The sequence below is a fragment of the Malurus melanocephalus genome, unplaced genomic scaffold, assembly GCF_030028575.1.
Source record: "Malurus melanocephalus ecotype Western Australia unplaced genomic scaffold, MMel_1.1 scaffold_1, whole genome shotgun sequence".
In the NCBI taxonomy this organism is placed as follows: Eukaryota; Metazoa; Chordata; class Aves; order Passeriformes; family Maluridae; genus Malurus; species Malurus melanocephalus.
Window position 1 is genome coordinate 3,340,827 of NW_026623233.1, and position 27,617 is coordinate 3,368,443.

The window sequence follows — 27,617 nt, forward strand, 5'->3', positions numbered from 1 at the left end:
GGGCTTTTATTAAAAAAGAATTTCTCAAAACAGTTGCATTTGCCCAAAACTCTTGTGAAGATGTGGAGCAATGGGTCTGTAGTTGGCGTAAAAGGTGAGATATTGTAGAGTGATTAAAAGCAAGGACAGTTTACAGCTCTGCTGAAATTTGGGAATACTTGCTGCAGACCACAGAGGCCAGAACTGAAACCTGGTAAATTCTCCAACTCCCATAAGTTCCTGTTTTCAGAGGGAACATGTGACATTAGAATAAAAACTTTACTTTGCTCCTTAGTACATGCATCAGTTTGAAAATAAAGTAAGAAGCTGAGATACATGTAATGTGTTATTGGAAACAGTATTGTCCAGCCTTAAATTGGATAAGCTTTTTGCCTGAATTAGTAGAAAATTAAACCGTATAAAAATGATTTTATGAACAAATTTTAATTCCAGTATGAGAATTTGGTTACTGGACCAGTCAGAAGCAGCATGGTGACTTTAGTGTCTTCTTTGTGTGTATGTTTTCTAATTCTGAGATTGCTCAGATTTATGTGTCTGTATTTGAGARCTTGAGAAAAATAGGACAAATCATGCTTTATTACTTTAGAATGCAGTTTTCCTTTCTCTGAGGGTTATGGCAGCATTCACATCTCCTAAATACAGAAGAAAAAGACATTAACACTTCGGGTTTTTTGTTTATTTAATGGTCATTTTAAAATCCCCAAGTATTTTTTAGTTTAGCAAAAGGATGAAGAAAAAGAAAATTTTCAAGACACTATACATTTTGGGGTTGGCTGTCCATAAGGCTGTTTTCTGTGTCAGTTGATGTGTGAAAGGAAAGTGTTCCCTTCGCTCAGCTCCTGATGCCATCCCAGTGCTTTATGTTGGTGTCTTGGTTTTACTTGGTCTGATTTTTGGTGGTGGGGGGATGGGACCAAGAAACCACAAAGATGGCTCTTGTGAGGAAGTTCTAGAAGCTTTCTCCTTCTTCTCCATCAAAAGGAGAACACCCCCTGTGTTTTAGATCCAATCACTTGGCAGTGAGCGAGGTGTGTCTGGAAACTGCTCGGGGTGGAGGAAATGAGCAGGTGGAGGCTCAGAGCACTGCCAGCCTAAAGCTGTGTTTACTTTTTGAAGTGAAGTACAAAAGAGCAAACACAGTGGGCAGCCCAGACAGAGCAGGAGGGCAGAAGCTCTGCGCAGTTACATTGGTTTACGCTGCTCTTGGAGCCTCACCTGCTCATCTCTGCCAAGGGCTCTCTTAATCTCATTAAAAAGGGCAGTGGGACTGAAGTCTCCTCTTGCTCATGGTATATTGTGGGGGACAATGCCATATCTGGTCTACATCTTGACTAATACTATGCCTCTTCACTGATTGCTTTGTAAAGACACCACCTCTAACTCCCAAACTGGCTTCAATGAGTTGGAAAGCGGTATTGTTCCGTTTTCGTATCGCTTGACTTGTGCTTGGTTGGAATGGTGCTACAAGAAGCAATGCCCTGGAAGGTAAAGCTCACTGCAGGCCTTGTACTGGGCATGATCTGCATAAAGTTGAATAAAGCTTTTGTAAGGCATCAGCATCATTAGGTGGGGGTAGTGGTGATGATGGTGGTGGTGTGTGTGGAACTAAACAAAAAATACTAGAAAGCTTTAGCATATACACACTTCTAAGCATATTTTTATGTAGGGAGAGCATGATAGGTATTCTGGACTGATGACGTGTACCTTGTGTAAACTTGGAAAGTAAATGCCACTCTTTAGTCTGCTTCTGCTTCCATATGTTTTTGAAGACATTGTTTCAAACAGAAAATGTTCTTATCTCCTATAGTATGTATTTTGTTATATTAGTCAAACTGATCCTTTCAAAGCTACATTTCTACTTTTTTTTTTTTTTTTTTTTTTAAAGAAAGCTTGCTGTAAGGTAGTTGTCATTTAGAAAAAAAACAGTAAAATGTAATGGAGGAAATAGCTTCTGGACACTCATATAGGAAATGTTATGATTGATTGTCCTTCTTGGGAATAACTGGAGCAGTTTGAGYTATTAATAAGGCAAGTTACAAACTTCAGAGTATTTTTTTCTTCTGAGATATTACATGGAAGTTTGCAGAKTAAATGAAATTTAGTTCTACTATTACAGCGGGAAAGGGCAAAATCTGCCAAAACTACCCAAGAAGGAAATAAAATAAAGCTCTTWAAAGAAAGCCTTAGCTTATAGTATTTGCAGGGCAAGTCAGTTACTTGAGAACAGTTAATGGTAATAAATGAGATTAAAATGCATTACAGATGAAGCTGGTATGTTTTTTTCTCTTTAACTTCTTGGATTGGATTTGTGCCTGAAGAGATATGGTGACATTTTTCAAGAACTGAGCTRTAATGGTTTTTGGCTAGAAGTATTCTTCTGCTCTAAAAAATACTTTAATGGCCTTARCACCAWACCTTTGTTATACTGTTGTCAGGTCCAGGAGAYGAGACAAATATAAAATTGTATCAGCAGCTGSTTTGGCAGTAYGGCGCTTTTCGATGCTCTATCTCAATACTTACARGGATGTAATTACAATGGCATAAAAGGGCTTTTACAGACACAGACTATTTCARCTTATCTGTAATAGGCTCTGTCTTTAAGAGCACATTTTATGGTATTGTAAGATCCATCTAGATTAGAATGACTTTGTATGTATCATATGTCTCAATAACCAAAATAAAGCCTGAGATATACTCAAGAAGTTTAGATTTTCTAACACGGAGGAAATCTATCTTTGCCTGCAGTGATGCCTCCTTTCTGTAAAAGCTCCTACTTTGAAAATATCTTGATATATTTATTCATCCTTTTTGGTCCTCTTCAGGAAAGGATTTCAGTAGTTACACTCAGCAAGAAAAYGAATGACAGGGATGAGAAAGAAGTAAGTAAATCTAATGTAATGGCCACAATTTAGAAGAATGTAATTTTTAAACTACTTTTTAATATCTGAAGAAAAACTACATTCATAGAAGAAAACTAAAAAAGATAYCATTTGAAGTCAGTGTCTTAAAAATTCAGGTATAAATTAGTCTAAGAGGTTAAAATKAAAAAGAGAAGGATGTATTTGCACAATGAGCTGTGGCAGCTGTTACTGCTCTTGCCTTTTGTAAGAATATGACTGAAAAGATTGTTTATGTAAGTGGCTTGGCCTAAATGTTGGGTCAGAATTTGTGCCAAATACGTAAATTATTCTTAAGATACTTTGAACCAAACTCTGTCTCCTGGATTGCCTAGGTGGCTTCTGCTAATTTTAATGAATATTGAATGTTTTAATTCGAGCACCAAATTGGCCCTCTGATACTGAAATTGTTTCTATATGAGTGTGTAAGCAATTTTAGGATACTCGAAGAGCACATTTATCAGATGCATGCAAACTTTTATAGCGTTCCATTAGGCAATTGTAAAACGCAGAACAGAGGGATTAAATTTCTTCAGAKTCAGGCATTATTAAGATGTTTTTAGTTGCCAAATCCTGAAATACTTAGGGTAGTTTTTTTTTTCTGATTTGATTTGTAGTAATTGGCATTTCCAATAAAGACTATATATCTATTATGTGTTATAAATAATTCTGTGAACATTTTCAGTAGTTTTGTCTCTAGGCAGTGACAATTTTTCATGGTGGTAGGAAACTTATCTAACTGCCTGGTGGAGGTTAGGGAAAATAGAGAATTAGTTTTTTATTATACACTGTCTATGGATGCATTTATTCAGACAAATRTAGGATGGATGCCCTAAGGTGCTTATGTATTAACATCTAGAAGTTTGCTCAAAGAAATACTGTGGAAAATATAAAAAGACTAAGAAATTTTTTTTGAATAAGCTAAAAYTGGTGTATTGGTGTTTCACATATAGACCTAAATATACTTGAAATGTTACAGCACTGTAAAATAATACAAATTCAAATTGGATTGAGGGAGTAAAAATGAGTAAAATCATGTGAGGTGTAAAATCATGTGACTGGTGGTAAAACAGGTTKCATTTTATGTCTGATACAGAACTCTCTTGTTGAGAAATTTCCTATCTACTTCTGTGGGTGTTCTTATGTTTAAGAAATAGAATACAACTACAGGATGATAAATGTCTGCCCRAAATGGTTGTCACAGAAGTATTCTGTTTTTAGAAGTATTCTAGAATATTACAGTTGGGTAAGAAGTAATTACTCAACACTATAATCCCAGCATGCCAATCATCAATATTTTCAATACTTTGATTACTGATACGACTTGAGATTCAGACACCTGAATTTTGAATTTTGTACAGTTACTATGTGATGGAGCTATCCAGACTCTGTTGTCACCAGGGATCAAATTAGTAACCTCCAGAGAGATAATTGTCTTGCCCTGTAGGAAGCACCTGTGTGTGGTCCACTGAGTGGTTYTTCACATGCCACTGACTGTATTGAWGAGATCTCCATCAGCTAATGACAAATTAACTCCCTGTCTCACCTATTTCATGCAGCTTGCATGTCTGAGAGCCAGTCCTGCAGAAAGGCCATATTGYTTTTTACACATAAATGCCTGGTTCCATTTAAGCTTCTTTAGACTTCTGAATGATATTCGGGCAGGGAGGTGTGAGATACCTAATAAAACGTGTTTGGCTTTCAAGAGCAGCAGCTGGAAGTTAGTTGACATTATATTGAATACAGGTATTTGTGAATGGGCAGTGGCCTTTGGAAGTTTCTTTCCTGATGTTTGCTTTCAAAAGGAGAGTTTAACTAAGGGAAAATCCCTAGGATGTTTCATTAATAGGGGTAGCTATATTGAAAATAGGAAAAAAACATGGTAATATCCTGACCAAGTGAAAAGCTGCAGTATTTGATTATACATTAATATACCCTCGAGGATGTGCTTCAGTCCTTAGAGACRGCTGCACATAGAAAGGTTTGTGGGACTTTTTTTTCCCCTTGCCTCTCCCCTTTTCTGTTTCCCTCATTCAGTGGCATTGTTTTCTTTCTTGCAATTTCAGGGAGCCCTCCAGCCTGCCATCTTATCACTCCTGSCCAACCTAACCCTGTTTTTTATTGAGATGAGAGGTTAAAAATATAATCCAGTTAGAGCTTCTGCAACTCCAGAGCTCTCAGTGAAGATTTTTCAGGATTGTCAAGTTTTGCAGTTTACAATGACAGACCAGCTCACAGCTACAGGCTTTCTACACAAAATTGAGCATTCTGGTACTCTTATCTAGACATGCCTTGCTGTGAGATTTAGGATGCCTCTGAGCAATCAGAGGGAGTCAGTTGCTGAGATTGGTGGGCACCTGCAATCTGTGCTGATTTAATCTGGAATTATGACTTCTGGTTCAGACCCTTTGGCTATATTTCATTAACTGGTGTGCATTTCCTTGCATATATTTGCATAAAAAGGCAAGCTATCCATTTCATCTGTCAGTATAGAGTGCTATGCAGTGRGCTGGTTTTAAGACAGTTGTTCTCTGGGGGTTTAATGCCAGYATGCTTTCATAATCTTACTCTCTGATTCCTCTGGGAATTTGCTCAAGAGTCTTGTTAAGATGAATGGCAGAAGACGAGGTGAAGCATTACACATCCCAAATGGCCACTTTACATTTTTTTTTCTGTGTTCAGCAAAAAAAAAAATATAACAATAATATTCTATTTCAAAGAGTCATGGAATCATTTAGGTTGGAAAGATCATCAAGTGTTAAAGATCACTTCATCATGTTTACATCTACACGCTAGGATAGCTCACTTTAGGGTGACTAAGAGTGTATTACTCTTAGTCTTTGCCTTTATGTGTTGTAGTTCATGACAKGAAGGATCAGTATGTTTGAATAACATTTGAAATTGGTGGACAATTAAGTAAAGTACACAGTTTCCAAGTTAAAATGAAAAAAACCAAAATAAAACAAAACACATGATTATTTAGTGCCAATCCTAGAATACTTYTAGGAATGATATGTAATACATGTCAGCTAAAATTCAAAATTAAGCAAAGTTTTGGAAGAATTTTGCTTGCCCAGTTATCAGTCTAACTTCATGCAGTGACGAAGTGTAGTGATTACTGTTTCAGCTGCAGAGGTGAACTGCACTGCACTGAAAGAATATGCTCCTGTAGTGCAGTCTGTGACAGTCTGGACAGCCAAATTRTTTTCCTTCTGCCTTGGAAGTAGAAATGGAAGTAGAAATCGCCAACAGGTTGTCCCAGACTATTGCCAGGGAAAATGCATCCAGCTCTATTCTTCCAGCAAAAGGCTGAGGTTTGATTTAAGTTTATGTTCTATGRCAGTTTAATCAGAACTATTTATTTATTAACTCAGCTGCCAGTTTGTCCTGCTTGCCTCTCAACACCATAATGTTAACTTTTATTACTCAGCCTTGGAGGGAAAATCAGATATTAGTTGTTTTTCAGACTGTGGTTTTATGCCTCACTTAGGCTGTTGTAAGTTTGGTCTCTCAATTTAAGAGCTGTTTACAGATTTGTCTCTCTTGCATTTTTGCCCATTTCCCCAACACAGACATTTAATTTTTGTGAGACTGCTGAACGAGCTAAATGGGAAAGTTTGCTTAACTTAAAACTGGTCAATTTTTTCATCTAGAATGCCTCTTTTAGCATGTTTGCAGCAAAGGAGTAGCTAGTAGGAGCTAGGCCCAGTTCAGGACTGCCCCTCTTTGGTGGCATTATGGATTTAGATTTGCTTATGCTCATCACATAACCGTAACCTAAAACCCCATAACAATTAGAGAGAAAGAAATTTAGTATGGATGTGTAGTCTTCCTTGCTCATCTGTAGCATTCATTGAAAAATAAGAGAGAAAGCATTGTTTTAGTGACCTGAAAAGAATTAATTTGAAACAAAATAGCTATTTAATGTTCCTTTGTTTATATTTCATTTTYCCCCCTCGACTAGTATGTGAAACTATCTAACCTATAAAGTGTTTCCAAGCAGTGTTTATTTTATGCATTGTCATGTAAACTARAAGAATTTTAGTAATTTTAATGTTTTAGTAGACTGTTAAGATACATGAAGAGATTTTTGTGAAAGGATTCACATTCTCTCTTCACAAAAGGTTCAATGAATACAATAGCGTTTCTAAACATGGGACAAAAAACATTCAGTGTATGCTGGGWATATTTTTAAAAAGCCAAGGTAAGTGTGGAAAACTTGTCAGGACTTCCTGTAACTTTTTTTTCCTTTTTCTTCCTGTTGTATTTGGGATTAATGGAATTATAGTTTCCACTTTCATAGAATTAAGCAATATTTCTGTTACATAATTAGAATGCAATTCTAAAAGTACTTTTAGGAGCACCATATGTGTGGTTTGTTATTGCTGATCATCCTCACTGGTTTACTCTGGAATTAAAAKAAAAAAGTCCAAATTTATTGTCCTTAGATTTTTTTTTCCTTCCTCTCAGATTTTGTATCATTAGTCTACTTTAGGTYAATAGCTTTTCCATTAAAGCAACAAGCATTTCTTGTGTGTACACTGAAAACTGGTTTCTAGAGTTACTGTTACTAGATTGATTGGTCTATCAATGAGGTGGGCAAGAGATATATTTAAAACTATTTAGGCCAAGCAATAGAATGTGAATCGCATGCCTCAGAGTAGGGGATTAATTTTTTTTTTTTTTCAAGACAAACTCCTGTTTTATTTTTCTGTTCCTTTTCCTCCCCCTTTGCCATAATTGYGTGAAGAGGCACGCACAGATGCCTGCTGCCAGCGTGTGATACTTAACCTGACYGTCGGAGCAGCCTCACAAAGGAAGGCTTTTCAGGTCCCCCAGTGAAACAACCACTGCATTTTATTGTGGCGTGAAATTAGAACTGAAAAGCCCTATGGCTCTTGCTGTTTAGTAATGCGGAATATGTCGTTTCTGATGGTGATGGTAGTGCTGGGAGGGAAATGGAAAGCCAGGGGAGAGAAACAAAGTAACGATTTAGACAAAGAGGGCTCCCCTTTTTTTTTGTCGTCTCTGATTGTTCGGTGGTCTATAAAACCATAGAACTGTGGTGGATACAAGCAAAAAGAACATTTAGTTGCGGCTCTCTCATTCAGAAATGTATGTGTGAATCTGCAGGGTGATGTATAAAGCGAGTCATCTGTTATCAGAAGAGTTCACTAGTTTAACTCATTTATAAAACGGCAACAAAAAAATTTGACTTTGCTTGGAGAGAACAGCGCTGCTCTGACAGACACTTTCAGTTGCACAGCAAGAYGGTGTTTATAACAAGACTGTGTGTGGTTTTCTGAAGCTGCCTTGTAACAGATTGGAAGSGGAAAGTGCCAACTTGAAGAGGCTTTCCCTTGTCTGTTTAAAATTAAAAGAATGATGTTTTCTCAATGGARGTTTTTTACATATATAAAGTGTCAAAATATTTATGCTCACTTTTACTTTAAAAGTATTATGTAATCACTGAAGAAAATGGCCAACTATTAGAAAATGAAAAGCCAGTTTATGAGAGAGACATTTTAGAATATAAACTAGGCTTCTTTTTTTATAGAATCATAGAAGCATTTAAGTTGGAATAGACATTTAAGGTCTTGAAGTGCAACTGTAAAGTTATCCATGAGCTGAGCTCTATCACTACTGCTGGAAAAAACTGGTGAAAGTCCATCCACAATTCTAATATCTGTAAAGGAAAAGCCATTACCTTTTGCAGCCCATGTTGTTAGCAGTAAATATTACTGTTATTTTTACTCCATSTGCATGGAAATGTGGCAGGAAACAGTGGCCTAGAAACAGCAGGGACATAGAGGTGAAAATTTTCTTACTATGTTGCTTACTATTCAGTTCCAGATGCAGTCTGGGAGAAGCTTTAAAAGCAGGAAGAACTTAGCATGACTGATCTATGATAGATTGGTAGAAAAGATGCAAACAAGACAAACCAGTTTACTGGTAAACTACACTTTGAGACAGTAGCCTGAAGAAAGAAAGTTCAGACAGAGAAGTAAAACTGCTAATATTCAATTCAGGTTCAATTCATTTCATTGGTCATTAATACAGTAGCTAAACTGCTAAAGAATTCTGTATGTAAGCAATAGAAAGAAGCAGGAAGGCACTAAGCAATTAAAGCAATTACCACTATCAGGAGTCTATTACAGAGAGCTTCTTAACATTTTTAAAGCATATCACTTCTTAACATTTTTAAAGCATGTCACTCTTAGTTTTATTCAAAATAATTGATTCACTTTGCTGCAATATGTATTTCCTGTTTGCACTAGTGATCCAGTGTTGACTTGGTGCTTCATTTTGCCAGTGCTGTGCCTTGTGTCTTGACAGGTGAAAACTCAGAATGTGGAGACACAGAGTAAGGGCTAGGAAAAGGTTTGAAAAAAAMCCCAACCTAACTGGCATTTGATGCAGCACCTAGAAGCAAGGACACAGAAAGATAGGGGAATGATCTTTGAGGCAACAGTTTGAATAGGGATAATTAGAACAACAATTTTAAGTCCAGAATAGGTTGGTAGATGAATCAAAGATGTGAAAAGAGAATAGTGTGTAAAAGAGTGTTATCTCTGTAGCAAAGAAATGGTGGTGGAGAAAAATTCATTGTTTTTACAAGAGGAAAGAGCTTCAACGGAGAGAGAAGGCTCCATCAAATATTCCAGGAGATTCATCTTGAATGTAGGAGATTTAAGTTCAATTCCATGTTTCAAAATCAGGCAAAATAAGACCAATATTGTTCTTTGGTGACTGTTAAACTTTAGGCTATGAGGCAGGAAAAGAGAAGAAAGTACGTGTCCCAGTTTCATACGCTGGTACAAAACCCTATAAACAAATCTTGACATGAACTGGTCAGGAATGAACTAATGTTTGGAAGCCAGTTTTTTGTTGACATCGATGGCCGTGGTTTTAACTTGGTAACAAAGAATAGAAACATGAAAAGAGTCCTAGGATTATTCTGTCCTTTCAAACAAACACTTCTGCTGGCAAAATTTGATGTGCCAGACAGCTAAGCTATACAGATAGATACCAAGCTGTCAGTGTTGAAAGTTGCTTTCACTCTGAAGGGATTATAATTGAAACTGCTGCATTTCAGCTACAGTGTGGTGATATGACTTCCCCTTTTTTATTTAATAGTAATTTACTTTGTGAATATTTTATGTCGAAACAGTTCCTTCTTTTTCTACACTTTCAGTGATTCTCATCTTCGGTACATGTACAATTTTTCTGGCAGCTTTTACTTTCTGTTTAATTTTGGGAATTAACAACAAAGGCTATATGGGTTTCCAGAATATTTGACCTGAAGTTCTTGGCAATGKTCTTGGTCTTTCTGGTGCCATAATTTTAGGAAAAAAGCCAGTACTGCTCCTTTGTATATGTAAAGGTCTGACAGACTTAACTGATATGCTGTGACCAGCCCTTTCCCTATCTCTGTTCCAGGAAATACTGGTACTGTTCCTAGTCAGATCCTACAGGTCTAAAGCTTCCTTTATTTGCTTAAGGTATTGAAGGTATTCAGTAACTCAGRTTGCTAACAGTTAATATTGTGGGACTGGCACCCCTGATGTTCTGTACTGAAATGAGCCAAGCAATTAGGAAAAATAAATGTTTCAAGCTCATGTTTTTGTTAGATAAACAACAAYTGGCACTTCTGAGCATTTCCTTTACTCTGAGACCTAATTTGATACTAATAAGTTTGCATAACCATGGAGAGTGGTAATGCCTGTCCATGTGTGTGCTTTCAGTTCCTCCACACCCAAGAAAAACAAATACACAYCAAATGCAGCTGTTTGCTAGAGCAGTTTAAACTGTGCTGCTCAACTCTGCACCYAAATTTCTCAGAAATGTTCCATTCTTTGAAATAACCATTTGAATGACCARACCAATCTCCAAAGTGTTGATAACAGATAGGAGACTGTTGCTCCTAAAACTGGTGTAGTTTGCCTCACTGTGTTTCTAAGCCTTGTAAGGGGCTGAGTGAACAGARCTGTAATCAACGAGCTTCAAAGAAATGTGACAGTGTATTGTCTTTCTCTTATCTGGATATTGTTTTGAACATTTTTTTTTCAGTGTCTCAGAATTTGTAATTGGAAAATACTRTGGGTATATTCTACATAGGTTGGTAAAGTGAAGCTTGCAGTGGTCTGCTATGAGACATTAAATGTCCCATCTGCAGAAGCAATTTCCATTTATTGTGAGCACATTTCTTGGATGTGAAACCAGAACTTTTTAATACTGGTTTAGAAATTTTAAAAAGCATTAATTTTAAAAAGTATTTATCTATATTAAGTAGTATATCTTAAGTTCCATATTTCACCTGCAGGTTGTATATATAATCGTACTTTGATAAGAATTATTAAAAATAATATTTTTATTATTTATATTGTTAATAATCTCAGTTGCACGTATAATATGTTTTGTGTCTCTGTTATACAGTTTTGTTATTTTTTTCATAAGGGATGTACCAAAATCTGCCAGGAAATGCAATTTCATTCCTGTTGACTGACTAAGATCAGTATTAAATAGCTTATTCTCTCTTAAGTTTTGATGCTAGAACTCAATACAGAATGTTGTATTCTCGCAGCCTAACCACTGGTACTCCTAATGGCAAATTGCTTTGCATGAGGTCCCATATACAGTAACCAGAAAAGTCTCTTAGGTTGTGAACCTCAGTTTGATTCCAGCCTGCAGGTACCCCTTTGTGCTGTGTATTACAATAAGATGTGATGGTGTGTGAGTTGTCTCTATCAGTTCCTAATTGCTGCTGTAGAGCCATGGAGGTTTGTGCTGCTTTGTTTTACCTTGCAGTTGTTGAGGATTCAGAAGAGTTAAGGTGGCTGTGACTGCACCTCCAACAGAGACACTTCGTTTCTGTGCCAGCCATTTTGCTGTTTCTTTGTTCTGAGCAATAGACTTTAAAAAATACAAAGCAATCATTAGTCCTTAAACATAAGATTACACTGTCTGAATGTTGGTTACAAATGAAGGGTTTTTCTTTTTCTTTATATATATATATATATACACATCTATTAATTAGAATAAAGTAGTACTTTCAGATGGTAAATTCCACATTAGTAACCTGTTCCTTATCATCTATCCCACCACAATTCACATCAGGATATCATCAATATAGAACAACAAAAAATACATTTCAAGAAATCTAAAACCCCGTAACTATTTAAAAGCTAAGATCTGGCTTTYATTCAAAACCAGCTCTACAATTAGCAATACTTTCAGACAGTATCAGCTGGGTTCCCAGTGTACATGAYAATGTCACAGAATAGCCCCAACTGTAACTAATTTAATTAAGACTTGATCCTCGAATACAAAATCACTCCTTTTTACCAAATCATGATGCTCACTGACCTACAGGAGAGAAAACAGGCAACACAGACAGGGAACCATTCTCTGTCATTTAACCCTTTTGTTTATTCAGTTACAAGGGAAATACATTACCAGTGTAATTCTCATGAGAACCTCTTTAACATATACAGAGAAGTAACTCCAGGTAGCTGCATGAAACTACTATTTTACACAAAAGAATATGTTTCACAGTTGTTCCTATTAGGCTTTCAAAGTTTTGAAGGCATATAAACTTCTCCCAGTCTACATTAAATGTAACTGAGTTTTAGAAGTTGGTTGTGGTTTAAACTGAGCTGATAACTAAGCCCACACAGTCTCTCATTCAGTTTCTGCCATGATGGGATGGGGGTAGAGAACTGGAAGAGTAAAAGTGATAAAACTTGTGGTTTGAGATAAAGACRGTTTAATARGTAAAGTATAAGTTGTGCATCTGAGCAAAGCAAAATAATGAATTCATTCACTGCTTCCCATTAGCAGGCAGGTGTTCAGCCATCTTCAGGAAAGCCAGACTCCATCACATGTAATAGTGACTTGGGAGGACAAACTCCATCACTCTGAATGCCCTCCCCTTCCTTGTCCTTTCCCCATCATTATGTTCTGAGCATGATGCCATGTGGTGTAGGATATCCCTTGGGTCAGTTGGGATCAGCTGTCCYGGCTGTGTCCCCTCCCAACTCCTTGTGCACCCCCGGCCCTCTCGCTGGTGGGGTGGGGTGAGGAGCAGRAAMGKCCTTGATGCTGTGTAAGCTCAGCTCAGCAGCAGCAAAAACAMCYCTGTGTTATCCWCACTGCTTCCAGCMSAAATCCAAAGGATAGCCCSTGAATTTTCTAACTATTGTGAAGAAAATTACCTCTATCCCAGCTTAAACCAGCACAGAGCTAAAATGTCACACTGAGTTCTAGAAAGCTGATGACTAGTGCTCTGATGATTCATTCTGCTAATGAGGGAGGAGAGGGAAAAGAGAGAAGCAAGAGACTGACTTGGCATAAAATGGATCTCACAAAATGCTCAGAGGCTTCTTGAACAGCCCATATCAACCTCCAAGCTAATCTGACAGCTACTGATTCTGCAGTTGAACCCTGCTCTTTGGGTTCATGGATTTTTTCAGTCTAAGTAACTGACTGATTTTTTAGGTCAGTTCTACTTCTAATGGTTTATTTTAAATAAGATGGATGTGAACAGTGGGTGTCTAACCTGATAGGGTTTATGAGCACCTGAAGTAGCTTCTACCTGAAGTGCTGCAGTGCATCTTCTTCAGCACATGGTGCCTACAGGCTGAATGCAATACTGTATGTGACACTGTGTGACATTGTGAGCCACTCACATGGAGCAGCGCTCATGGGAAGCCTTGGAATCAGCTGAGCTCTTGAGCCTGGATTTGGGGAGCATTGAGAATGATCCACTGTGGAAATGAGATTCACCTACGTGTGTAGGATTCTTCACTCTTAAATTCTCACTGCATGTAGTCCTGTTCACCTGAGCTTTTAATTTTGTAACACACAGTCACACTTGTGTTTTCTTGGTGAGTAGACAGCCCATACCTTAGTGCAGGTCAGAGATTTAAACTGGAGATTAAAGAAAATAGAACAGGGATCTTTAAAAAATATGCCTAACTACTATTTCAGAAGCAAACACTTCTTTCATTTTAATATACAGAATACAAGTCATTTGCCTTGAATCTATATCCTTGTAAAAGTTTAAGAAGACATGAATTAACACAGGAAGTTGAGAAACAAATATATAAATAGACTTTTATAAAATGAATTGACATAAATAATACGCATTCCTGAAATGGGCAGCCAAATTCCTAATATTTTTCACCAAGCTAGCATGCTATTAATCTGTCTGAACTCGGTAAATATGCAGCTATGCATTTACTGTTCTTCAGACATCTCAKAGTCTGACTTTTGAGAAACAGAAAAAATGAGTATTAGAAAAACCCAGATATCTAAATAGTTATTTCTCTCTTGATGCCTGTTTCTGTTTTTCATTGCGTTTACTGCAACTGTGCTGAAATTTACAGATTCAAAATCACTTTTCTTGTGGTTCCATTGGGTGCAGTTGTATATTTGAATTTATCCATCATAAAATTATTCTCTCTAGGACTGATGAGCACTATAGTCTCCTTTAACTTTGGGTAAATTCCAAGAAGAATGCTCTCTTCTTAGTACCTGGTAGTGAGCACATGCATTTTCAGGTACTTGTCCTCGTGACGTGGTCAGTTATTAGGAGACAGTACAGTGAAGGTGTTTTATAACTTTTTTTTTTTCCTCTCAGCCATCTAAGTTCCATTTGATTAAGTTCCATAGGGCAGCAAAGCACTTGTATATGTATTGTAAACATAAGCCATTAATTTCTGACCTTGCTGTTGGGAGCAATGGGAACAGTGAATGGTAATGAAAAGAACAATTATAGACCAGCTGTTAAACTTAGATTCCATTGTTTTTACAACAGTTTGCATGTGACTTGGTTTCTACTCTGATGGAGGAAGAAGGCTTTTTACACAAAAATACTGTGGGTGGTTTCTTCTACTCAGATGGTTTTTTTTTTCTGTTTAAATAGTTAAAAAAATGTCACATGCAGCCATCTAATTTAAACATAATATTTTAATAAGTGTATAATATTTTAATAAATATGTATTTCAGTGCTTAAATGATGTTTTGCAATTCATTAGATTTTGAAAAGTGCTGTGTTGGTGTAATTCTCTCCCATTGAGGTCAGAGGCATCATTTCTTAAGCAAAAGTATTAGTAGACTTATTTTGAAAATCCCTTCACTACCTAATGTAAATGGCATGCATCAAATGCTAATCTCCTGGTTGCTTTATTTATAGATTAGAAATTAGAACAGAAGAGGATTCTCTAAAATGGTCCTTAAATGCAAACTTTAAAAATAAAATAAAATAAAAAATACAACACAAAGCATTTTAAAGGAATCACAACCCTTTTTCTTTGAATGAAGCTGTATTTTGCTCTTTTTTTCTAATCTTATTCAGTCTAAACATTGACGGGTCTGTAGTAATATCTCATATTACATACAGATTTGAACCAATGAGTGTGTGCATATATACCTTCCCTCAAATTTTGAATGATGAAAAATACTGGGGTGCTTTCTATTAGCAATTCTTTTGGCTTTTGAGACAATTTTTTGGTGCTGAGTACCAACTCTGTAGCAATCTGGATGAAGAGAAAGCGTCCAGCGTCGAGATTTAAGCACTGGGGTTGATGGAATGAGCTCTTTGGGAGGATTTGAGTTATCTGAGCTCCTTTCCATTTTTTAAGTAAAGGACTCACAGGTGAGACCTGGATCCAAGCTTTCAGTGTTTCCAGCTTCCCACTTTAGAGAARCCTTATAATAGGTTAGCCAAGAGGATTAGTGCACCAACCTGTGCTTGTGAGCTGTTCTCATCTTTGCTCTTGCCAGGTTAATAGCTATCTTTTTGCAAGACAGTTCCAGATCTTCTACTGGCAGCATTTTTGTCTGTTGATTTTTTCTTCACCCAACATGGTACAGCTCCATTAAGGCAGGCAGTYGGCTTCTGCAGCTTCCCATGGTGCCAGGCAAGCCCTGAGTACTCCTGAGCAGGGAGAGTTTTTTGTTCATGTAAGTTTTTAGGTAAATGTGTACCCTAATGTCTCTAAGAGCCTGTGCAGGATTCATCACCTGTTCTGAACATGTTCTGAGCWCAGCTGGGTTGCAGGATGCTGCTCAGCCCTGGTTCATTTTSTCCRTCTTCCCTTGGRAGATGCCCATTGTYCCTGCCTGYCCTGAGKCAGGAGGAGCTGGGATCCMGGGAAAGCAGCCTGGGCTGTCCTGAGTGATCTCTGAAACAACAGCAGCTGGATGAGGAGGCCACTGCTGCATTTACAGTGCACATAAAGGCTGGTGCAAACACCTGGAACACATCTGGCAGTCTTGGGCATCACTGACAAAGTCCCAGAGTGGTCAGAATCTCTCTCATTTTGTCTTTAAACCCCTTATAACTCAGTAATTTTTGGACTAAATCCATTGAACATGAGAGTTGTAAAATGATGTGACAGTGGAATTGGGCTCGAATGTGCAGTATCTGGAATTAATTGAATTTACTGACTTCAGTGACATTTTATAATGTATCCTTGTAATTACTATGTATACAACACATTGTGAATTTTGAAGAGCTAGAAACTTGAGTCTCAAATGCCACAATATATATATAAAGAAAATGCTTGAGTGTTATTGTTTGTTCCTGAAATATGTAAYCTCTGTGACTAATGCTTTTGTTACATTTTTAGGCTTTGTTGCCAGTAAGAAAAATGCTTAATTTTTAAAACACTATTGCTTTTACTACTTTAATACAGGTGTACCACTGAGGTGCAGCCTATATGTAATTATGTTTGATAGCATAAATATGTGTTGATCCAACCTAATACTATGCATAAGAGGAAATTACACAAATACTGCATTTCATGTCAAAGGCCTTTCTTTTTGGTACARTAAGTATTTTTCCACTGTTACCAAAAGGTGTAGATGTTATTAGCTTCCAACAATGCCAGTATTTTCCAATATCTTATGTCTAACAAAGGAAGAGAAAAGKCTTCTGGATGTGAATCTGAATTTGTGTTTCAGCTGTTGCAAATGCTCTTAACAATATGATCTTTCTTTATGCTGTGCTGTGAAGCTTAGTTCTGGCAAAATTTGAATCTCAGCTCTCTRCATAATCATTGCATTGGAGGTTGAAGGTGAAGTAATGATAATATGGTACTTGAAATAAAGTGGTTTTGCTAACAGACCAGTGAATATTGTCTATTTATACAGAAATAGTGTTTAAACCTCTGCAGAGTTTACTCCATAGCTTGATGAAATAGTTTCTTGCTTGGGAAGGCAATGTGCCTRCCTAATCTTTGGGTGAGTGAGATTTCACTTTCTCTAGTTTAGAGYAGTGCTTTTGACATTGTGTCTGTGACCCAGGAACATGGTGTTAAATGGTATTAAAACCTAGATCCAATAAATTGGAAAATAGGATGGCATAAGAAACAAGTGAGTCAATTGCCTTGTACTGTAAGAAATACTGAAAATTTCTTGTAATCTAACCATGACTTGTCATGACCTTGCTCTGACACCATGACTCAATGACACAATCTTATCCCCAGGAGAAGTGGATTATTATCTTCCTGTGGTCCAAAAGACTGGAGAAGAAAAAAGGTTATTTGTGGTTGTTTATTTCATTCTCTTTCTGACATTGCTCTGCCTCCTGATTCTTCCTAGTGCCTGGAGCCCTGCAAAGAGTCCTGGGACCTGAAGAAAAACCATTGCCAAAGCTTCTGTGAGGTAGGTCAGCCCGAGGGCACACTTTCTCACTTTGTTCTAGCAGTCTCTTTAATTTAAATTATTGGCTTCAAGGAGACAGCTGAAAAACATGGTATTTTTACAGCATTTACCTTCATTTGAAAGGATGCACATATAACASTGTAGCCATATTAATTTTTAGTTAAAAAGAGGGGTTTTTTCCTAACCAAATGATTAATCTCATCTTGTACTTTAAAGACTCGATCCAGTCACACTTACATAGCCTCTCTCAGAAGATGCTGTTACATCCCTCCTGTAAGATGCTATTTCTACCACTTGCCCTTCTRTCTTTTCTGACCATCTGATAATCTTTGTTTAAAAGAGAAAACGTCATTGTGTGAAAAATCCTTGTGCAGGATAGCTAGAACAGATGACTTCTGTATGTGAGAGTCAGTCTGGTTTCTAAAAGAGTGGTTCTCCAGGAGTGACTGGATTGAAGTTCAGAAAACTAATATCAAAGTATGTAATTATTCAGGAACAAATATTTTGAGAACTGTTTTTGAGCCATCTATCAAAATAATCTGTGAAGAAGCAAACCTGAATCAGTCAAATTAGTTGAGGATATTTTTTATTGGATTTGAAATATGGCTCTGAGTTGGTGGAAGTGATCTGTTGTAGTTCTTAAGTGTTTTTTAKTTCAAAAGGGAAATATCATCTCAACAGAAAGTTGCTTTATTATAAATAAATCAATATAAAGGTAAAAATGTATTCAAGTCTATGAAAGTGAATTATTTTAAAGATTTTAATCTTTTCCTGTTAAAAAAAAAAAAGTAGAAGTGACCATAATTGATATACTGATACTTGATTTAGCTCCTCTCTACTGTGGACACGCTTTTTCTGGTATAAGGGAGTTTTCCATGTTTAAATGATTTTAAGCACCATGAAGATGATTAGGAAAAGCTGTAATTTCAACTAAAAACAATTTTAGATGCAACAATGTTTTAATAGGAATTACTGAATTACTGATCTATGTAGTTACAGCAGAAAACAAAGTAAAAGTTTCTGATGAAAACCAAGCCTTGTAAGAGTTTTTTAACCCAGATTATTTGCTACTTTCTCATATAAAAAATTCCAGAGTTCTGTAATAAAGCAGTTTTAGTGGATCTGATTTATGTTGTTCTTGTATATTGGTCTTCACTCAGACTGTATGTTTGCAGATRTGGGTGAAAATATGTATAAAATTGGTTTAAAAGGAAAACATTTGTAGAACACTGTTCTATTGTAGTTAAAAACAGTGAGCATCCTTCTTTGATTAGTGTTTTGTGGTTAAAGCTAAATTTAGAACTTCAAAGGCCCATAATGAGGAGCAGCACATTTAGCAGCTAACTGAAAAATGAGCTGTGAAATAGGGTGAGGAGGAGAAGCCTTGAGGACGWATTATGCCTCAGGGAGCTATAACATTTTTAATTAAGTAGCTGCAAATTTGTGATGTTTTAGGATTTGAAATTAGCTTCAAACACAAAAGCTCGGGCGATTTCCTTTCTGTCAGCCTCATATAGACTCCACAGACATTGATTGAGTTAAACGAGGCTGTTTTCCTGTGAGAGTGTTTTCAATCTTTTCGCATTTTGTAAAAAATCTGTAAGCAACAATTTGGCTTTGTGTTTCTCAAAGTCCTGCTTAATATGTTACTTTTTATCTGCCAAATGACTACTGAATGTTAAAGGAAACTTTATGTGTGAAGAAGAGGACAGTTTATCTGATTCCTTTTTTTCCCTATAAATTCAATTTCCTGTGGGTTTAGCTTTTTAGCTGGCTAACTATGGCATAAGGTGCATTCTAATCACCAGGTGCATTGGAACACCTGGGCCTGCATAATAGCAAAATCTTCCTCATTTTGCCAGAAATATGAGAACAGTAAAAGCAGGAAAGTAAAACATTTGAATGTGGAAGTAGCTTCATGACTGGTTGGATGGAGAATGGGTTATAACTCCTGTGTGGGCTTAGGGAACCTGTAACTCAGATCTGTCAGGGTGGAAGGTTTTTGGGTGTTCTAGAATAGGAAGGACAGCTACAGACAACACCAGTTATGTGCTCATCTACAATTGCRCCCATCACTCTGAGGGAATCACTTYGGCTGGYTCTGCAGCAAACTGAACAAAGAGGAGRTGCAGTTTCCACACAATATTCTCCCAGGGTTCTAGATGCTATCTTAAATACAGTTTTAAGTGGACCTTGCAAACCTCTGTATAGTACACATGCTATAAAATGTCTGTGCATTGAAGCATCTTCTTAAATATCTAAGACTAGTTTTTTTTCAAGAAAGTAGCATTTACTTTCATCTTTAATCAATATATTTAAAACTTACTCTAATTTGTATTTTTTTTCTGACTGTTTTATCATAAATTTTTTTCCAGTTCCATGAAGAATCATACAATTACTAAACTCTGGCAAGAACACAAAGATACTGCAAAATCTTCTCCTAGCCAACATAGTTGAAACAGTATAAAGAAACAAGATTTCCCTTATTTATCTAGAGTGGCATTACATCAGATACTGTGGGGAAAGTGTTGTAAAGTACAGAGGAAAGAATGTGGGGTAGTCCAAAAAAAGCAGACTGTCTGACCATTGCTTCCCCTTTTATTTTGGGAMTGTTTTTAATCTGTCATTGAGCAACTTTATGGCCAGTCAATGTGAGGAAAACWAGAGAAAGCTGGCAGATGTAAACAACATTGTTCTGTTAAATATGGTGGTCTTGTTTGAGGGAAGTTATCATTGTGTACTTGGAATGCATTTTTAGAAGTGGCTTAAATATATAAATCTTCAGGGATAGTCTTGCAAAAGCTGAAAATGTGAATAATCTTTCAGGAGGTTTGGAAAATTTATTTCATTTTTTCTTTGGTGAGGTTGGGGTGGGTTTTTTGTTTTGTTTGTTTTGTTGTTGTTCTTTTTTTGTTTGTTTGTTTTTTAGTTTTTTGGGGCTTTTTTTTTTTGTTGTTGTTGTTCCTATTGAAAACATACACTTCTTCTGTTTTCCTTGTAGCCTCTTTTCCCCAAGAAGAATTATGAATGCCTAACTAGCTGCGAATTCCTTAAGTACATCCTGTCAGTGAAGCAAGGGGACTGCCCAGCCCCAGAGAAGGCCAGTGGTTTTGCAGCTGCCTGTGTTGAAAGYTGTGAAGCTGACACTGAATGCTTTGGAGTGAAGAAATGCTGCTCCAATGGATGCGGTCATACGTGCCAAGTTCCAAAAAATCTGTACAAAGGTAGAGATTATTAATGTGTACTCATACTGAGCTAATAACTTCAGGCCATAATGAAGTCTCCTAGCAAAGCAGGACTTCCATTTGCTGAGAGTTTGTATGGATGGGAGGAAAAAGGAGAAGTGCCTGTAGAGATGTGGCTGCACACTGAAAGAGTTGCTTAAATTTCTGGTTTTTTTTCCCCTTGTGAAGCCCATGTCTGGAAATCTGTGGAGTGTAAATGTGTGGCTATTATGACATATCTTAAGCAGAACAAACTTTGTCATTTTAGGTGAAATCTCACTCAATTTGATGGAGATGAGAGACGATGCAGCAGGAAAATATTTAACAAGAAACAGTTCAGGTCCTATTACTCAGAAATAACATTTATGTTTATAAGCCAAGCAGATGGGATTACCAAGTAGGAGCTGTGAAATAATCTGGTAAAAGAACAACACAGAATAACAATCTTTCTTCTAGAGAAAGATTATAATAATATACATAAATACACACACATATATATATGTATGGAATTTAAATCTAAGAAAACCTTATGCAAAAAATTTTAATTGATTTGTGTCTTGACATTCTGTGAAAAAAACCTTTTCTTTGACATCCTTCAAAAAGAACATATAAGATAAGAAATTATTTGCTTAGACAAATTCCAGATTTTATTGGAATTAAAAAAAAACATTTATACATGGAAATATTTGAAAAATGTTCTCCTAATGCAGAAAACTAAGCATTTGTGAAAAGCATATTCTTTCATGCAGTTGGTGTTTTTGTAAGAAATCAATTCTTCTTAAATCAGTGATAAAAATAAATTTTATTCAGTTATTCTTATTAATCAAATAGCTTGGGTTCTCTGTGGGAGCCTTATCAGCAGAATTATGGTCTAAGCTCCAGGCTTAGGTCAGATTCCATGCTTATTTCCATCTGTGCATGGAAACATGATAAAATATGTAAAGAAAGTGGTGAATTTATTTTTAAGATCATTATTTTAACTGAAATGTTAATAAGTCTTTTTCAGTGTGTGCAGAAGTGAAACTCTTGTTTGCATGGTACTTCAGAGCAGCCCCTTTGAAACCAGAASTAATTAGTATACACTAGTACATAGCACCTTTCAAAATGAAAATTATTAAAATGGGTCATGTATTTATTTCTTTAGACTTATTAAGATAAATGACCRGAGTGGTAAGCAGGCGTTCATGTTGTAGATGTAATGATTTACATGATCAGCTCCATCCCAAAATTACAAAGCATCCCAGTGAAAGTAGCAACTGGAAAAGGTGAAAACAARCAAATAAAACAAGATTAGAAGCTGCTGGAGCTGACACAGCATATGACAGGATATGATACATTCTGTAAGCACACAGTGGAAGGTTTGCTCTTTAGGTCTGATTATATGGGAACAGAACTAACCTTCCCCAACATCTTATCACTGATCTGCAGGAGGTGCTGCCTTGTAAGAGCATATATGTCTTGCAGGGGAAGAGCAAGCTCAATACCCTCCTGCCTTCTCAGCTGATGAATTCAGCTAATTAGCCTCTTCAACCTGTCTTTCTGCAACAAAAGACAAATAGAGGTGGAGCAGGCTTGCTATTCATTTCCTCCAGGGGTAAATGACCTTCCTGTCACTAAGGAAGAGCAAACTCTGCAAGCATGACTGAGATCTAGTGAATAAGTTCAGTACTTATCGTTTTGACAGCACTCACAGCTTGAAAATGAACTCAGATTGGATCTAAGAGTCTACAGAAGTTTCTATAGTTTTACTGTTGATCAAACTCTGCAGATAGTTACARCAGCAGATATGAAATTCCCATCTGATTTGCTGAATTATGAAACTGAATTTGCCCTCTAGTATTGACAGCTAAAGCCCARTTCTAAAAGAATTTTCATGTAAGTACACTGCCACCAAAGAAACATATTACAGGTGTTTTTGGATTAATGTAACAAGTATTTTTTCATCTCTGTTGGGATATTACTAATTGGTTATGTAGTCTTCACATATTTATGTTTCTTTAGTGGAGAAATCAAATGGTCTCTCCTCTTCTGCCATTGACCTCATCCCCTATCTTTACACTGTCTCAGCTAGTGAAGGACTTCAGAAACTGTCTGCAGATCTGTGTAAAAAAAAGGTAAATTGTGAAGAGAAGATTAGGACATTCAAAGGATCTGATGATGTGGCAAGATTATAATGGGATAACGAGTCAGATGGTCACCYACAGTTTAATGACTCTTTTCATGCTTAAAGAAAAATAGTTCTATATTAAAAGCATAGTGTACAGTTTTAAAAGTGCCCATCTCTGAGTTCTTGCAAAGCTGTGTTTACAATTGTATGGATGCCATGGAGGTACCCTTTACAAAACCCTCTAGGGAAAGATTTGAATTCTGGGGGAACAAATGTTTAAGGTACAGATTTTCATGACAGAACAATGTGCACTTTGCATGGCACAGACATGCACGTGCTGTTTGAAAGACACCTTTAGAAACATTTTTTCCTGGATTCTGCTATTGCACACACAATGGTCAGTAATYTGAATTCTTTGGTTACGCACTGCAGACATCAGAGGACTAATTTGTTCCAGCACAAAAGAAGGGGCTGACCATTTACATAATAAAAGGCACATTGAAGAGTAATTGGATCTTCACATCTGGATATTAAATTGATGGTGCTGGTCCTACAAAAGTATTTTAAAATGCACTTGTGCTGTGCTCTCATTGTTTGCGCTCCATCTGCACAGGATTACGTAACACCGGAGAGGCTGAGATACTTGCAATCAAGTGAATCCAACTGCCCCTAATGCAAAGCAGATGGAAGTTTTCTTAACAAGCAAATTGTAGGATTGTTGTGTATCATAACTAAAGAAGGATTTGTGAATGTGGAAATCCGAAGTCATGTTCGTTATGTTAGACTGAGACTTMAGGATGTTGAGTGATATCCAGGGTCTAAACTGCCGTGATAACCACATTTTTTGTGCTGTGTTTTTTTCAGGTGTATTTTAGGTTTCTTGAAGATCTACGAGATCGTTTTTATTTACTTGTAGCTACTTGTATACTCAGAATTATAGGATGATGTCTTAAAATGTAAAAGTGGTTTGTTCATCTGAAGAAAATTTGGTGGCAGACTGAGTAGCAAACATTTTATCCAACCACTACATACAGCTGGCCTTATGTGGACAGCCACTGAAACAACAAAATAACTAAACTGCATATGGTAACTCGCTAAGAAGGTTTATATGTCAGCATAGAAATCTCATTTGTGACATATCCTCAAGTGACAAAATGCTGCACACTCAAATATAAGTGTTCCTAATGTCTGTCTGGAGAAATGTGTCTAACGCTTGATTTGTTGATTTAATCAAAAGATGCCAAATTTGAAGAGATCTTTTTGCTTCAAGCTACTTTARATGTTTTTGAAAAGGTATTATTACTGGCAGTATAAACAACAGGAATAACCTTTGGTGTCACTATGTAATGAGAAAACACAGTAATGTTTTAAAAAGTCATATTTTTCTCTGAAATGCAACAATTGACAAAATGTATTAGATATAACATATCTATTCCAAGATGTCTGGGAATTACCTTTCCCAGCTCTTTAGGGAAGAGTGGAAAAGTGAGACATCATGCAGCACAGCTGCAGCAATGTGAGTCAATAAGATCATGCAGCCATGGAGAAGCAAACAGCTTTCTTGAGTGTATCAGACTAATGTAAGATGTATGAAATAATCACGCTTCACTGGGCTACACTGCTAAAAGCTTAGACACAGTCTGCATCCAGTTTTAGGCTTGACTCTGGAGAAGGGCTTTTGGGCAACTGGAGAGTCTCCAGGGACAATTGCAAGATTGAACAGAGGTCTGGGAACACCAATTTAAAAGGGAAATGGAGTGCACTGTCGTTATTAGACTGAAGAAGAAACATTCAGAAGCATGATAACAGTCTTGTGGTACATGAAAAGCTTCTCCATAGATAAAAGAAAAAATCTGCTCCCCATGATCCATGAACATCTTGGACCATTATTGAGTTTATCATGCAGCTGAGAAGACTAAACAAGGTAGTGAGAAAACTTTCTTGTAGTAAGGATACAATAGTGGACTAGACTACTATGTGATACTGTGGAAATTTTGTTATTACATGTGTTTAAAGATAAATTAGTTGAAAAACTGAACAACAGGTACAGCTGATTGTGCTTGGGATCAAAGGGATCTTTCTCCTGGTTATCAAGTCTCATTTGGGATGTGTTTTCTGTAAAATCAATTTTAGATTACGACTTAGAGATCCTTTAATTTTTTAATGAAATAAAGAAATAATTTGGAAGATTTTTTGAAACAAGTTTTAATCTTAGCAGAGGTGGGTTAGTTATGAACACTTCTGAAACTTCCATGCTTATCATTCCTCCCTTTTGACCTTCGCTCTGACAGTCTTTTTTTTTTTTTTTTAATTATTTTTTTTTAATATGGCTCCATCTACAAATAGCTTAATCATATCTTGTCAATTGCTCATATATTTTTGTCTGTATGTTCCTACTACAGGTGTTCCACTGAAACCCCGAAAGGAATTAAAATTCATAGAGCATCAATCTGGAGACCTGGAGGTGAAGTGGTCTTCAAAATTCAATATTTCCATTGAGCCTGTGATCTACGTTGTTCAGAGGAGGTGGAATCAAGGAATCCATCCAAGTGAGGATGACGCTACAAACTGGCAGACTGTGGCACAGGTCAGTTCTTTGTAAGCAGTAGGGATCCCTTGTTTCCAGACCATGATCTAAAGCTCCTCTTCAAACTGGAGAAAGGTTAGATCACTCACAGGTGGGGAGGCTTGTGTTCAAAATACCCATAGGTTTATGTTTTCAAAATAAGTTTATTTTGTGGGTTTACTCTCTATAGATCAAAACCTATCGAACTAGCTGGAGGCTTGATTTTTACAAGGCTAGTGGGTGGCATTTTCTTGTAAGCACATATTGATCTATTCAGATGGGTATTCCAAGGTCTTAGAAAGTCACAAATCTCTTGAAAAAATGTAGAATTAGAGACCAAAATCGATTGAAGGAAATGTATAAGAGGCACAGTCCTTTTGAGGACAATGGAACTCATTGCACAGTGTACAAGGCATGGCTTGGGTCTTGTCAGAAGTCAAGAAATCCAACTGGTGAAAAGGCTATTTATCTTAAAAAAATAAAAATCCAGTGAGTGAAAAAAAAAAAAAAAAAAAAATTAAAACCTTTTCTTTGTAAAGTTGTTTTGTTTGGGTGTGACCCTCCCAGTTCAGGGAAGTCTGTGATGTCATGCTCTTATCACTCTGTGCAATCCAGACTGAAAATGTAAGATTCATGAGCAAATGTTTCTTAATGAGAAGCAGCCAACAGAGCATAAATTTTCACTTAGTTCCTTCCCAGTTTCAATCTGTTTTTTACCATGCTGACAGTCCACCTGGATGGCACAGTTCCAGTCGTTTATCTTACTGCTTCACCCTCATCCCTGCTGACAAGAAAAGTAAAATGCTGATTTTGAAAAGATCTGCAAAATGTCATTATGACTCAGGGAAAAAAAGAGAAAGAAAGAATAAGTAGAACCAYCTGTAAAATAAAGTAGGGAATTTAAATTCTGTGACAATTTGTGTTTTCTCAATTCAGGTGGTRTAGGAAAATGCTGTCTTACAATAACATCAAGCTTATGAGATTGAACACTAAGCAGTTAATTTCTTTGCTTCAGCGTGGTGCCAGGGCGGGCTGTCACTGTGCTGGAGTCTTGCTCAGAAAAAGCCCCCTGCAGCAGACCCTGGCATGAAACCTCGTTTGTGCAAACCCAAGGCAGCACCTCCGAAACTGATCAAGTCCCTGTGATTTATTATCTCTCAGCTGAGGTTCTGGTCTTGAACCTGTATTCTCCATATCTGGGAAATACCACATAGCAAAACATGCCAGATCTGAACCATTCCTCACRATTACCATCCCATGTCTCTGTGCTGGACTGTAGAACTCAGCTCTTGTGCTGGTGAACCAGGCTGCTGCTGTTTCCTATCCCAGGAACAGACCTCGTGCCCGTTTCTGGAATCAGGAGCTGGATATGCTCTGCAGTGTAGGAACCTGTGCCTTGCAGTGGATCCACAGGAGAGAGGTTTCAGAAATGTTCCTGTGCAGGAGCAGTAAGAGCCCTGACAGCTGCCTGTCCTGGGGGTCTGGTGGGTTGGGCAGAAGGGGCTGAGTTAATCACTGTGGCAGGAGAAGCCTCCTCCAAATGACATCTCTCTGACAACTCCGCTGTCCCTTCTGCAGCACAAGAGACACGAATTTGATGGTGTGATGGACCCCACTGGGGATGTCAGTTCAAAGCACACTTCAGGATGCCTGACTGGCTTTGTGAACTGGGTGTGCCTTATGGGACATGCAGGCTRGGCATCCTTGAGGGGTGCTAATAATCAGAATTTCTGTCTCTATGAAGTAGTGTACCTCCATGGTGTTTGTAGTTTAGACATCCCACCAGGCAATCAGATTTGTTTGGCTGAATGCAATAGAATTTATTTTGCAATATCAGCAAYAGGGATGGATATCCAGTTTGACTAAAGTGCTTGCGTGCACAGCCTCCAGGCTTTTCTTGTCTGTATAAGTGGTATTTTTTTCTTGTATGATTTCAAAACATTGGGGTATAAGACCTTAATTATAGGCAAAAGCCAAGAAGAGCTCAGCCATTCATCTGAGAGCTTCTACTGTCTCAGTCCAGGGGAGATGATTCTGACTCTTCCATTACTCTGCAACTTAAGCTAGAGACTGTGTAAAAAGCAAAGATTGAGAAGGCTGAGGGGGAGGATCTGTGTTTGTCTATGCTTTATGTAGCATAATTCGGCAAAGTT

General features: G+C 37.1%; 1 protein-coding gene across 1 annotated transcript in view; it reads left to right on the forward strand.

Moving 5' to 3' along the window:
* ANOS1 (anosmin 1) overlaps window positions 1–27,617 on the forward strand; it is a 120,973-nt gene that overhangs the window by 45,936 nt on the left and 47,420 nt on the right. The window contains exons 3-5 of the mRNA XM_057389829.1: window positions 17,505–17,567; window positions 20,569–20,791; window positions 25,301–25,485. Of these exons, the coding sequence (XP_057245812.1) occupies window positions 17,505–17,567; window positions 20,569–20,791; window positions 25,301–25,485 (471 nt within the window). The remainder of the gene's footprint in view (window positions 1–17,504; window positions 17,568–20,568; window positions 20,792–25,300; window positions 25,486–27,617) is intronic.